This window comes from Grammomys surdaster, unplaced genomic scaffold, assembly GCF_004785775.1.
Source record: "Grammomys surdaster isolate TR1022 unplaced genomic scaffold, NIH_TR_1.0 513, whole genome shotgun sequence".
Taxonomy (NCBI): domain Eukaryota; kingdom Metazoa; phylum Chordata; class Mammalia; order Rodentia; family Muridae; genus Grammomys; species Grammomys surdaster.
In genome coordinates this window covers 871,715-886,152 of record NW_021604932.1, presented here as the reverse complement: position 1 = coordinate 886,152, position 14,438 = coordinate 871,715, and the positions used below count along the sequence as shown (strand labels likewise).

The 14,438-nt window shown below is 38.8% G+C and overlaps 1 protein-coding gene across 2 annotated transcripts in view; it reads left to right on the top strand.

The window, feature by feature from the left end:
• The window catches only part of LOC114633057 (cytochrome P450 2C13, male-specific-like), a 64,486-nt gene extending 51,938 nt beyond the window's left edge, over window positions 1–12,548 (top strand). For both annotated transcript variants that reach the window (XM_028781681.1, XM_028781682.1), the window contains one exon: window positions 12,127–12,548. In XM_028781681.1, the coding sequence (XP_028637514.1) occupies window positions 12,127–12,308 (182 nt within the window). In that variant the 3' untranslated portion in view covers window positions 12,309–12,548. The remainder of the gene's footprint in view (window positions 1–12,126) is intronic.
• The last annotated feature ends 1,890 nt before the right edge of the window (window positions 12,549–14,438 follow it).

The window sequence follows — 14,438 nt, the reverse complement described above, 5'->3', positions numbered from 1 at the left end:
TCTATTTGCTTGCAAAATTCATGAAGTCATTGTTTTAATATCTGAGTAGTACTCTATTGCGTGCACTTACAGCATTTTTGATATCTATTCCTCTGTTGAGGGACATCTGGGTTGTTTCCAGCTTCTGGCAGTTATAAATAAGGCCGCTATGTACATAGTGAACATGTGTCCTTGTTATATGTTGTAACATATTTTGGGTGTATGCCCAGGAGTGGTATAGCTGGGTCCTCAGGTAGTACTGTCCAATATTCTGTGGAACTGCCAAACTGATTTCCAGAGTGGTTGTACCCTCTTGCAATCCCATCAACAACAGAGGAGTGTTCCTCTTTCTGCACATCCTCTCCAGCATCTTACCTGAGTTTTTGATCTTAGCCATTTTGACTGGTGTTAGATGTAATCTCAGGGTCATTTTGATTTACATTTTTCTGATGACTAAGAATTTTCAACATTTATTTAGGTGTTTCTCGGCCATTGAAGATTCCTCAGTTAGAATTATTTTTAGCTCTGTACCCAATTTTCAATAGGGTTATCTGATTCTCCAGATTTTAACTTCTTGAATTCTTTGTATATATTGGATATTACCACTCTATCAGATGGAGGATTGGTAAAGATCTTTTCCAATCTGCAGGTTGCCATTTGTCCTGATGACAGTGTCCTTTGCCGTATAGAAGTTTTTCAATTTCATAAAATCCCATTTGTCTATAGTTGATCTTGAGACTGGGCCATTGGTGTTCTTTCTGTTCAAGAAAATTTCCCCAGTGCCAATATTTTCAAAGATTTTTCCCATTTTCTCTTTTAATAGATTCAGTGTATCTAGTTTTATGGCTTTGATTCATGTACATTTGAGCTTTCTACAAGAAGATAAGATTGATCTATTTGTATTCTTTCTTTTTATTTTGGAAAATGTTAGTCTTTAAAAAAATCATTCCATTTGTTTACATCTCAAATGATATCCCTGATTACCCCTTCACAAATCTCCCATCCCACATCCACCCTCTCTCCTCTCCTGTTTGCCTCCATGAGGGTGCTCTACCCAACCCACTTCCACAGCACTTCTGCAGTATCCCCCTATGCTGGGGCATCAAACCTCCACAGGACCAACATCCTCTCATTGCTGTCAGGCAAGGCCATTCTCTGTTCCATATGTGTCTGGAGTCATGTATCCTTCTCTATACACTCCTTGATTGGTGGTCTAGTCTCTGGGTGGTCTGGCCAGCTAAAGTTGGTAATCCTCTGTGGTTGCAATTCCCCTCAGCTCCTTCTTTCCTTCAGACAGCTCCCCGAAATGGAGCACCAGTTGAGCCTGCACCATTTGTTGAAAATGCTGTCTTTTTTCCACTTGGTAGTTTTGACATCTTTGTCAAAGATCAGGTGACCAAAGGTGCGTGGGTTTAATTTTGGGTCTTCAGTTCTATTTCATTGATCTACTTGTCTGTCTCAGTAACAATACCATAGTGTTATTTTTTTATCACTATGTAGAGCTTGAGGTCAGGGATGATGATTCTAAGAAGTTCTCTTATTGTTGAAAATAATTTTTGCTATCCTCGTTCCAAATAAATTTGAGAATTGCTCTTTTTATCTCTGTGAAGAAGTGAGTTGCAGTTTTGATAGGGATTGAATTGAATCTGTAGATTGTTTTTGATAAGCTAGCAATTTTTGCTATGTTAATCCTGCTGATCCATGAACATGACAGATCATTCCATGTTCTGAGGCCTTCTTCAGTTTCTTTCCATCTAATACTTATCATAGGGTTGGATTTGCAGAAATATATTATTTAATTTTTTTTCATGGAATATCTTGGTTTTTCTATCTATGGTAATTGAGAGTTTTGTTGAGCATAGTAGCCTCGGCTGGGATTTTTGTTCTCTTAGGGTCTGTATGACATTTTCACAGGATCTTCTGGATTTTAGAGACTCAGGTGAGATGGCTCATGTAATTCTGATAGTTCTGCCTTGATATGTTATTTGACCTTTTCCCCTTCTCAGTTTTGATATTCTTTCTTTGTTCAGTGTATGAGTTGTTTTGATTATTATGGGATGAGAGGAGTTTCATATATTTGTCGTTTTGTAGGCTTCTTGTATGTTTGGGGCATCTCTTTCTTTTTCTTTTTTTAAAAAATAATTTATTTATTTTTTTTCTCAAATCGTAATTCATTCAGAGAGGGGTTATAAACACAGAAAGGCAGGATGTGGGGAAGGGGATGACACTAGAGTGTGGATGTTCAGGGGGAATACAGATATCTTTCAGAATCGGGTATCGACTGGGTGAAGGTTCAGGGGACAAGTCACTATGACTCTGCCTATGACTCGCCTGTCCTTATCTAAGTTGATATTGTCTGCCAAGGCTACCTATTTTCAAGGTCTATGACTACTCAGGCTTGTAAATTTCCACAAAAGCTGCCTGTTTACAATAGCGTATAGCCATCTGTTTCAATGTTTTTCTACTGAGACCCAAGACTTGGTGTTAGTATACATGTATGATGGGCCTGTTGCTGATTTTAGGCCTATGGCTGATTTTAGGCCTTCAGTGTGTAAGCAGGGCTGCCCCTGACATCTCCTCCCTTCTCTAAGTATAGAAGGGCTGTGGTAATTCTAATCTTGCTAAGGCGGGGATAGAGGCCTGATCTCCAGTACTTGAAGGAGACCTTGTAATGGCTCCAGTACCCCTGTCGTTGTCCAGTGAGGCATGAAGCTCATACCCATCTCGATGTCTTTTTCCTGGAGAGGGGGTACTTTTGACATCAACCCCTATGCAATCAGGCTTGTCCCTCAGGGAACCAGAGAGATATTTTTATCTTTTATTTATATTCTCTTGCAGTGCTTAGCCTCGCAGCCTAAGCAAGAATGCAGATCTCCAGTCAGAGGGGGTTCTGGGTGGCACCTCTATGCTTGGTCTAGGGGCAGAAGTCCCCCCTTTTCGGTTGGGTGGAGATTGGTTTTGGGAACATCCTGTATAAAGTAACAACCTCACCTTGAATCTTGTGGTCCTCCATAGCTAACTTACGATAATGTATCTGAATAGGTTTTGCTACCAAATTATTTATCTGTTGTTTCACAGAGTTAGTCAGCCTATTTGAGGCCCAGGGACCAGCAGAAATAAGCAAAAAGAACCCAAATAATGGTCCCAAGATGGGAGGAAGTAGGGTTGACAACCTTGGAGAGGCTGAAAACCAATTCTTGTACCAGCATTCATCTGTCTCTTTCTCTCCCTGATTTTTCTCAGGGCCTTCACTGACCTATTTCATGCTCTCTTTAACCCTCCCTGTATTGTCTATGTAAAGGCAACCTTCTTCTTTAAGGGCTGTACACAGTCAAGAGCTGTACACAGCCTTGTCTATTGTAATAGAGTAAATCAAGTCCAATAAGGATCTTTGCGATTTTAGGAGGTTTCTTCAGACAGTAAAACGAGGAATTTCTTCAGATTAGTGATGTCAGTCTCTAGCTGTTTGATGTTCTTGTCAGTGGCCCTTCAAAGGTCTGAGTAGTATAAGTTCAGAGGCCAGCATCTGGATAAGAACTTCTAACAGCAGACATCATGGGTGATTCATTTTTACCTGGAAAGGAAAAAGAAGGGAATTCTAAGGGAGAGTTCTCTTCCCTGGATGTAAATTTTTATTCATCTTATTTATGGTTGGGCCTGGCTTTGTGGGGGTATCTATTTCATTAATCTTTTTGGTAGCTGGTTAGCTGTGCCTTCTGTGGTATCAAACAGGCATATCAATCCTCGGCCCTGCAAGGGAACTCTGTATGGGCTATTCCATTTAAGGGTAAGAGAGTCCTTCCCCATAACTGTGACAAAGTTTTGTTTGTCTCGGTGGTGCCAGAGGTAGTCAGCAGCAGATTTGCCATGAGCTTTCAGCTTTAGAGAGTTAAAGTTAACAAGGCATGATGGAGAGTATTTCAGGGGGACTCCTTCTGGGGGGTGCAATTCCCCCTCTTTTGTTTTTAAAGCCAATTTTTCAGAGTTCTTGTAAAATCAGGGCAGAAGCTCCAACAGTTCCTCCTTCCACACTCAGAGAGTGATGAAGACCCTATTTAAGGGTATATAAATCTATATTAATCATCTTTTGTCAAAGGAGCACCGCCGACAACTAATCAGACTACATAATATATCCATTAGTAATAGCTTCTTCTACTTTTTGTGAGATTACCTCTCTTTTGTCAATTAATTGTTGAGGAAAACTAGGATTTACATCTCTCTTGAGAATATTAAACAGAGACTTAAACACTTTTGTGTAGAGCTTAAAATAGAGTCTTAGCCAATTAGCAACTCCTAGAAACTTTTGAAAATATTTTAAAATAAGTATACTCTCTCTCTCTCTCTCCCTCTCCCTCTCTCTCTCTCTCTCTCTCTCTCTCTCTCTGTCTATCTTTTTTTTAGACCCTTTATCTGTGTTTTTTTTTATTGGATATTATGTGTATTTACCTTTCAATGTTTATCTCCTCTCCCATTCTCCTCCCAAATCCCTTATCCCATACCCCCTCCTCCTATTTTTATGAGGGTGTGCTCCAAACATCCTCCCAGTCCCGACTCCCTGTTCTTGAATTCCCACACATTAGGGTATCCAAACTTTCTGGGACCATGGCCATCCACTTCCCCTGAAGTCTGACAAGGTCACCCTCAATTACCTATACAGGTGGAGACATGAGTCTCTCCCATTGTGCTCTCTGGCTGGCTGTTTAGACTTTGGGAGCTCTGGTTGAAACTTTTGATACTCCTTCTAGAAAGGACCAAAGCATCCACATTTTGGTCTTCCTTCTTCTTCTTGAGTTTTATGTGGTCTATACGTTGTGTCTTAGATATTGTGAGCTTTTAGGGTAATATTCACTTATCAGTGAGTGCATACCATGTATGTTCTTTTGAGATTGGGTCACCTCACTCAAGATGATATTTTCCAGCTCCATCCATTTGCCTAAGAATTTCATGAACTCATTGTTTTTAATAGCTGAGTAGTGCTCCATTGTATAAATGTACCACATTTTCTGCATCCATTCTTCTGTTCAAGGGCATCTGGGTTCTTTCCAACTTCTGGCTATTATAAATAAGGCTGCTATGAACATAGTGGAACATATGTCCCTGTTGTATGTTGAAATGTCTTTTGGGTGTATGCCTAGGAGTGGTATAGCTGGGTCCTCAGGTAACACTATGTTCAATTTTCTGAGATACCGCCAGACTGCTTTCCATAGTGGTTGTACCAGTTTACAATCCCACCAACAGTGGAGGAGTATTCCTTTTTATCCACATCCTCACCTACATCTACTGTCACCTGTGTTTTTGATGTTAGCCATTCTGACTGGTGTGAGGTGGAATCTCAGTGTTGTTTTCATTTGCATTTCCCTGATTACTAGGTATGCTGAACACTTCTTTAGGTGCTTGTCAACCATGCAAGCTTCTTCAATCAAGAATTCTTTGTTCAGCTCTGTGCTCCATTTTTAATAGGGTTCTTTGATTGTCTAGAGTCTAATTTCTTCAGTTCTTTGTATACCTTGGATATTAGCCCTTTATCAGATGTAGGGTTGGTGAAGATCTTTTCCCAATCTGTTGGTTGCCGCTTTGTCCTATTGACTGTGTCCTTTGCTTTGCAGAAACTTTGCAGTTTTATGAGGTCCTGTTTGTCAATTCTTGGTCTTAGAGCACAAGCCATTGGTTTTCTGTTCAGAAACTTTTCTCCTGTGCCCATGTGTTCCAGGCTTTTCCCCAGTTTCTCTTCTGTTATTTTCAGTGTAGCTGGTTTTAGTTGGAGGTCCTTGATCCTCTTGGAATTGAGCTTTGTACAAGGAGATAAGTATGGATCAATTTGCATTCTTCTACATGCTGACCTCCAGTTGAACCAGCACCATTTGTTGAAAATACTGTCTTTTTTCCACTGGATGGTTTTAGCTCCTTTGTCAAAGATCAAGTGACCGTAGATATTGGGGTTCATTTCTGGGTCTTCTATTCTATTCCATTAATCCTCCTGCCTGTCTTTGTTCCAATACCACACAATTTTTATCACTATTGCTTTTTAGTGTACTACAAACCTTGAAGTCAGGGATGCTGTTTCCCCAGAAGTTCTTTTATTGCTGAGAGTAGTTTTCGCAATCCTGGGTTTTTTGTTATTCAAAATAAATTTTAAGATTGCTCTTTCTATCTCTGTGAAGAATTGAGTGGGAATTTTGATGGAGATTGCATTAAATATGTAGATGGCTTTTGGCAAAATAGCCATTTTTACTTTATTAATCCTTCCAATCCATGAGCATGGGAGATCTTTCCATCTTTTCTGAGATCTGCTTCGATTTCTTTCTTCAGGGGCTTGAAGTTCTTGTCATACAGGTCTTTTACTTGCTTGATTAAGTTCACACCAAGGTATTTTATATTATCTGTGACTATTGTGAAGGGTGTCATTTCCATAATTTCTTTCTCAGCCAGTTTATCTTTTGAGTAAAGGAAGTCTACTGATTTGCTTGAGTTAATTTTATATCCAGCCACTTTGCTGAAGTTGTTTATAAGGTTTAGGAGTTCTCTGGTGGATGTTTTGGGCTCACTTAAGTATACTATCATATCATCTGCAAATAGTGAGATTTTGACTTCTTCCTTTCCAGTTTGTGTCCCTTTGACTTCCTTTTGTTGCCTATTTGCTCTGGCTAGGACTTCCAATACTATATTGAATAAGTAGGGGGAGAGTGGGGAGCCTTGCCTAGTCCCTGATTTTAGTGGGTTTGCTTCAAGTTTCTCTCCATTTAGTTTGATGCTGGCTACTGGTTTGCTGTATATTGCTTTTACTATGTTTAGGTATGGACCTTGAATTTCTGATGTTTCCAAGACTTTTATCATGAAGGGATGTTGAATTTTGTCAAATGCTTTCTCAGCATCTAGTGATATGATCATGTGGTTTTTTCTTTAGTTTGTTTATATAGTGGATTACATTGATGGATTTCCGAATATTGAACCAACCCTGCATTCCTGGGATAAAGCCTAGTTGATCGTGATGGATAATTGTTTTGATGTGTTCTTGGATTTGGTTCGCTAGAATTTTATTGAGCAATTTTGCATCAATGTTCATAAGGGAGATTGATCTGAAGTTCTCTTTCTTTGTTGGGTCTTTGTGTGGTTTATGTATGAGCGTAATTGTGGCTTCATAGAACGAGGGGCATCTCTTTCTTTAGGTTAGGGAAGTTTTCTTCTACAAATTTTTTGGAGATATTTACTGGCTCTTTAAGTTGGGAATCTTCTCTCTCCTATATATCTATTATTCTTAGTTTTGGTCTCTTCATTGTGTTCTGGATTCCCTGGATGTTTTGGGTTAGGAGCTATTTGCATTTCAAATTTTCTTTGACTATTGTATCAGTATTGTCTATGGTATCTTCTACATTTCAGATTTTCCTGTCTCCTGTATTCTGTACATGATGCTTGCATTTGTGATGCCAAATCTCTTTCCTAGGATTTCTGTCTCCAGGTTTGTCTCCCTTTGTGGTTTTCTTATTGTTTCTATTTCCATTTTTAGATCCTGGATGGTTTTGTAGGATTTCTTTTCCTGCATTTCATTAAGGAACTTATGAATTTCCTTTTTAAGGGCTTCTACCTGTTTATCTGTGTTTTCTTGTATTTCTTTAAGGGAAATATTTTTGTTTTTTGTTAAAGTCCTCTATCATCAACATGAGATGTGATTTTGGATAATAATCTTGGTATTCACATGTGTTGGGATTTCAGGGCTCCCTGTGGTGGATGAACTCGGTTCCGAGGATGCTAAGTAGCTTTTATTTCTGTTGCTTATGTTCTTGCACTTGACACTCTCAAATTGGTTATCTTGGGTGTTAACTGGTCTTGCTGTCTCTGAGTAGAGCTTGCCCCTCATGTAAGTCAGTGATTCTGTGAGCTCATGTGTGTCAGCACTCCTGGGGGCAATGTTCTTCCACATGGGATTGGGGTGTGGAGGACTGTATCACAGGATCATCTCCTTGAGATAGATAGAGATGGAAACTGGCTAATCATGTCCGTGGTTGCACCTGGCAGTTCCTGGCTCCTTTGGGCCCTGGGCAAGTGCCTCTTGGGACAGGTATTGGGGAGGTAGTGGTAGTCTCACCTGTGAGGTTAGATGTGTCAGTCCTCTTAGGGAACAATTTATCACTGGACAAGAATGAGCTGGGGAAAGCTGTGGCACTGGGTCAGCTTCCAGGCACAGATAGAAACCTGAAGCTACAAAATATTTCTTAACATCGTATGTTAGCAGGGAAAAGTATGTCTCAGCTTTGTGTCTTTGCTTAAGTAGTTATCCATTCAACCATCAGTACATCTAACCACTCATCCAATAACTCATTCAAATTTATTCTCTTATGTCAGGTACAAAAACAGTGCCTCTTTTTTTATTGGTAATTTTTTAAAATGTTAATCAAAGGCATTATAAATTTGGTAATGCTCAATAACAAGATGCCCATACAATCAGAAGTATAACCAAATACCCAACCTAGCTATACCAACTATCTTTGACTGGTGGAGACACTAGAACATCCATCTCCATGTTCTGCTCACCCTTCTCCTAGCTCCTCCTCTTCTTCTCCTCCTGATCTCCTTAATCCACTTCTTCTTCTCCTTACTCCTCCCACCTTAGCTCCTCCTACATATCACCCTTCCTGTTAAAATAAAACTTTTCTTTCAAAATACATTTAGAGCATAACTATACCAATTTGTATCAGTAAGGTACAAGATAGACCTAATACCCAGTCCATCATTTTGTTGACTAACCAGAACCTCTGCCATCTCTCCTAACTAAAAGACTTAGTTCTGAACCTGGCTTTTTTCTTGGCTTTAGAATGAATGTCAGCTGAAAACCATCCTCTCAAATATTTTCTCTCAAAGTAAATTGCCGGGATTGGCTATGATACTATAAGTCTTCAACCCCATCAGAAACCCAGAATGACTGAATTAACTGAAATTATGGGAAGCACAAAGCATAGCTTCTAAAACTTAGCCTATTTATGGAGACCACTGAACACCTGAACACCAGTCCCTATACTACAAAACGTTAGAGCATCAGCCTTCTGGCCCAGTATCATCCAACAGACCTAGTGATGCAAAATTATTAAGGGCTGATTACTCTGTCTTGGCAGATATAATCAGTCAACTATTCCACAAGTGTGTCCTTTTCAGGACAGTGATTTGTCTGTAGATGAAAAGTGGCAATTCTTGCCTAGTGGCTGTCTCACTACAACTGGAATAACTCCAAAGATGTTCAATTTCTTCTTAGAATCCAAGACAGGAAGCTGTCTAGAGCAGACAGGTCTCTAATCAAAATGAACACTAACAGAAATTTTTGTAACATCAATTCTGTGGACTTCTGAGGTTTTGAAAACCAACTATCCATGTAAGGCAATCTAGACTGTTGTCAGTTAACTTCTTTCAGCTAGTTCTAAATAAAATATAGAAAACACTCTAACAATAAACTCAGAGCCATAAATTTGCTAGAGGCCTTTAACTCTCAGGCTAACCATCTCAAATCAGTTAAAAAAGTTGAAGAAGAACTGAGTCTAAGTCTTGTATTCCTAAATGTGTTATATAGGCACAATGACTATGAGAGTAACAATATTAATCTCACTATTATATCAATAAGAAACTCGTACCAATGAAAACCTGAAATTTGAAATCAAAATAAATTTTGTACCATTTAAGAAATATAACTTTAGCTTAATAACAATTATACAGATTTCTACCAAATAGGCTATGGCTATGCAATAAATCCTGGCTATTCCCCCCTGTTCCAACAAAACCACTACTTTTCCCTAGAGAGACAGTCCAATATTAACTATGTCAGTCCCAAAGCCCAGGGAATGGGGTGCCAACTCTTCATTAAAATTTTCATGCTAATTACAGGTGTTGAGATATTAGAAGAGGGGCAAGGGGAAGAATAAATTGATAAGCCTCTGACGTCTGTATCTTCACTGCATTCAGCTGAGATTCCAGGACATCAGAGGTTTGAGCAGGTCTGATCAGCTTGCTTGATGAGTAGGTACACCAAGGCTGTGTATTCTGCAATATGAAATTCTCAAAACAAATTTTAGTATCAAGATAATTTTTTGTTTGAATTCTGGAATCAGGTCTTCTGGCGGCCTGTCTCTATCATATGTAATCCATATGATTCTGGGAGTTTCTATGAGGGTGTGCTCCCACCATCCTCCCATTCCTGCCTCCTGCTTTCAAATTCCCCAATACTAGGGAATCCAAACTATCAGGCACCAAGGCCCTCTACTTCCACTGATGCCTGATAAGGCCACCCTCAACTACCTATACAGGTGGAGCCATGAGTCCCTCCCTTTGTGTTCTCAGGCCGGAGGTTTTAGAATGTCTACTCCAGCTTGTTTCTTAGGATCAGTTGCTTGAAAAATTGTTTTCCAGCTTTTTACTCTAAGGTAGTGTCTGTCTTTGTCACTGAGGTGGGTTTCCCTTGTGCAACAAAATGCTGGGTCCTGTTTAGGTATCCAGTCCATTAGCCTATGTCTTTTTATTGGGGAATTGAGTCCATTCATGTTAAGAGATATTAAGGAACAGTGATTGTTGCTTCCTGTTATTTTTGTTATTAGAAGTGGAATTACCTTTGTGTGGCTCTCTTCTTTTGGATTTGTTGGACGAGGATTACTTTCTTGCTCTTTCTAGAGTATATTTTTCCTCTTTGTATTGGAGCTTTCCCACTAATATCATTTGTAATGCTGGGTTTGTGGAAAGATATTGTGTAAATCTGGTTTTGTCATGGAATATCTTGGTTTCTCCATCTATGGTAATTGAGAGTTTTGCTGGGTATAATAGCCTGAGCTGGCATTTGTGTTTGCTCAGTGTCTGTATGACATCTTTCCAGGATCTTCTCGCTTTTATAGTCTCTGGTGAGAAGTATGGTGTAATTCTGATAGGTCTGCCTTTATATGTTACTTGGCCTTTGTCTCTCACTGCATTTAATATTCTTTCTTTTTTTGTGCATTTGGTGTTTTGATTATTATGTGGCAGGAGGCATTTATTTTCTGGTCTATCCTATTTGGCATTCTGTAGGCTTTTTGTATTTTTATGGACATCTTGTTCTTTAGGTTAGGGAAGTTTTCTTCTATAATTTTGTTGAAGATTTTTATTAGCCCTTTATGTTGCGAATCTTCACTCTCATCTGTACCTATTATTCTTAGGTTTGGTCTTCTCATTGTGTCCTGGATTTTCTGGATATTTTGTGTTAAGAACTTTTTGCATTGTGCATTTTCTTTGACAGTTGTGTCAATATTTTCCACGGTATCTTCTGCACCTGAGATTCTCTCTTCTATCTCTTGTATTCTGTTGGTGATGCTTGCATCTATGACTCCTGATCTCTTTCCCAGGTTTTCTATCTCCAGGGTAGTCTCCCTTTGAGATTTCTTTATTGTTTCTACTTCCATTTTTAGATCCTGGATGGTTTTGTTTAATTTCTTCACCTGTTTGGTTGTGGTTTTTTTTAATTCTTTAAGGGATTTTTGTGTTTTCTCTTTAAGGGCTTCTACCTGTTTACCTGTGTTCTCCTCAAATTATTTAAGGGCGTTACTTATATCCTTCTTAAAGTCCTCTATCATCATCATTAGAAATGATTTTAAATCTGAATCTTGCTTTCTTGGTGATATGGGGAATTCAAGACTTTCTAGTGTGGGATAATTAGGTTCTAATGATGTGAAGTACCCTAGGTTACTGATGTTTACATTGTTGTGCTTGCCTTTCATGATCTGGATCTCCTTAGTGCTACCAGTCCCATCTCTGACTGGAGCCTTTCTTTCCTATTATCTTGGTTGTTTCAGAACTGTGTGGGGTGTGTGTTACTACTTGTGTTAGAGCTGGGGCTCAAGATCTGCTCAGTGCTGGGGTGCAGACAGGAAGGAACCAGTGCTCTGGGCCAGGAGTGAATTCCTGGGTCTCAGTGGGTTTCAGTTACTCTCTGTGTGGGGTGGGTGTTGCTGTCCCCTTACCTAAGATACTGCCCAGGTTAGAGCTCCTAGGAGGCTAGATTGCTCTGCGTTTTGTGACATTGAGTGCAGAGCTGCTGCTTGGGATCTGCTCAGTGCTCAGGCCCAGACCGGAAGGCCATAGAGCCTCTTGAACTCATTGATGTACAAGGCATATTTACCTTCTTTCACTATTTATTTCCCATAGGAAAACGAATGTGTGTGGGAGACAGCCTTGCCCGCATGGAGCTGTTTCTATTCCTGACCACTATTTTACAGAATTTCAAACTGAAATCTCTGGTTGACCCAGAGGACATCGATATAACACCAGTATATTCTGGACTTGCTTCAGTACCTCCCACTTTCCAGATGTGCTTCATCCCTGTCTAATGAAGAGCAGAAAACCAAAATGAAGAGGAGGAAAGCTTGTGCTGTGTTGTTTTCTAAAGTCTCTCACAGAAGCGTTTATTAACCACTGTCCAAGAAATGCCACTGTCTGCTTCCTTCTTCTTGCAGCTTCTGTTCTCTAGTTGTCCAAGTGTATCAGTTCTTCATTATACAGTTTCTGTAGTCAACGGAAAATATCCTGAGGGGGAAATATTCACTGCAAATAAAAGGTTTCTATACTGATTCTGTTTCTAAACCCATTTTGGGAGTTCCTAAAGGACAAAACCAACGATTGAGCTCTGACCTCCACATATGTTTTACATCTTTACACACACACACACACACACACAAACACACACACACAAACACACACACACACAGACACACACACACATACAAACACAGCCTATACTCTTCCTTTGTTAATACTTATGGAAAAGAACTTATTGGTGAGGAAGAACTGACAAATATTTTTTTAGCTAAGAATCACCTAAAGTTACTTGAAGTATTTATGTTTGAAACAAACACACTGTAATCAGGAGTAGCTTCACTCTGTAAAGAAACAAGGGTGGAGTACACTAGCAGGGTGACACCACTCCTTCTTTGTTGGTACCCAGATCAAATCTAAAACATTTTAAATTTGTTTAAAAATGCAAAAGCATTTTAAATTGGTCTTCCATCCTAAACCTTAGTAAGTATTTTGTTTTCATATTTCTTACCTTGTCTCTAAGCTCCTCTTTCCATTCCAGCAAGAATAATAGTCACAGGGAGCATCACATTTTATGATTGTTAATTGCTAATCCCTTCCCACAGCATTGAAAGTTATTAAATGAGAATACATTGACAAATGCAGATCCATTGGAAAGGGCAAGAGTCATGAAGTCAGCACAGTTGCTTAACACAGTTCCAGAAAACTGAACAGATTGCTACAATCTCTGTCCTTCTATCTCTATCTTTTTTATTCAGCTCACTGCACATTGCATTCTTGGCAACTTTCTGCATTATGATTTTGTCCTTTTTTGATAAAATTATATCTGAGTCTTTTTAAGAAAGTTCTAAAATTAACTTTTCTGGCTACTATTTGGAAGTCTTTCTTCCTAGTGCTCTGGAGATCATTAAACACAGATAAGCACTCAGCTAAATGAGGCCATTACTCCAGGAATCTTTTTTTGGTATCTCTACCTGATCAAATTCAAACAGTATAATTGGTGCATGGTAAACAGAGACCATTTAGAAACTGTAACTGTCCAGGATAATAGGTTACTGATTGATAGCTGCCCCCCCTTTTCTCCGTCTGTCTCTGTCTTTCTCTCTCATGCAGAGCTCTTTGAGAATATAGTTTAAAGATAACGGTTCATGCAGGGTACAGCCCTGAAAAAATAAAACTCAGTATATAATATAGATTGACTAAAACTTTTGCTTACTTTCTAGAGAAGATGAAACATATAGAAAAAGAAGTTAGGTATTAGTATTTTCTAATCATAAAAGACTGGTTCAGATTTATTCTGTTTGTTTGGAGTACTTTAAAGCTACAAACATTTCCACACAAGGAGAGTAGACTGCAAGAAATAGTCAAACTCAGGGCCAAGATTAACCAAATAGAAACAAAGAGAATGAATGATTCAAAGAATCAACAAAACCAAAAGCTGATTCTTTGAGAGAAATCAATAAGATAGATAAACCCCTAACCAAACTAACTAAAAGGCACATAAATAGTATCCAAATTAAGAAAATTAGTAATAAAATGAGATACATAACAACTGAAAATGAAGAAATTAAAACAATCATCAGATTCTACTATAAAAGCCTATACCCAACAAAACAGGAAAATGTAGATGAAATGAATGATTTTCTAGAGAGATAATATGTGCCAAAGTTAAATCAAGAGGAGTCCAATTATTTTGACAGTCCCATATCTTCTTAGGAAATAGAAACAGTAAGTAAAAACCTCACAGCCAAAAACAAAACAAAACAAAACAAAACAAAAGCCGAGGGCATGATGGCTTTATGGCAGAATTGTGATAGACCTTCAAAAAAAATTTAATACCAATACTTCTCAAACTATTCCACAAAAATATAAACAGAAGAAACTCTACCTAATTCATTCTATGAAGCCACAGTTGCTCCCATACC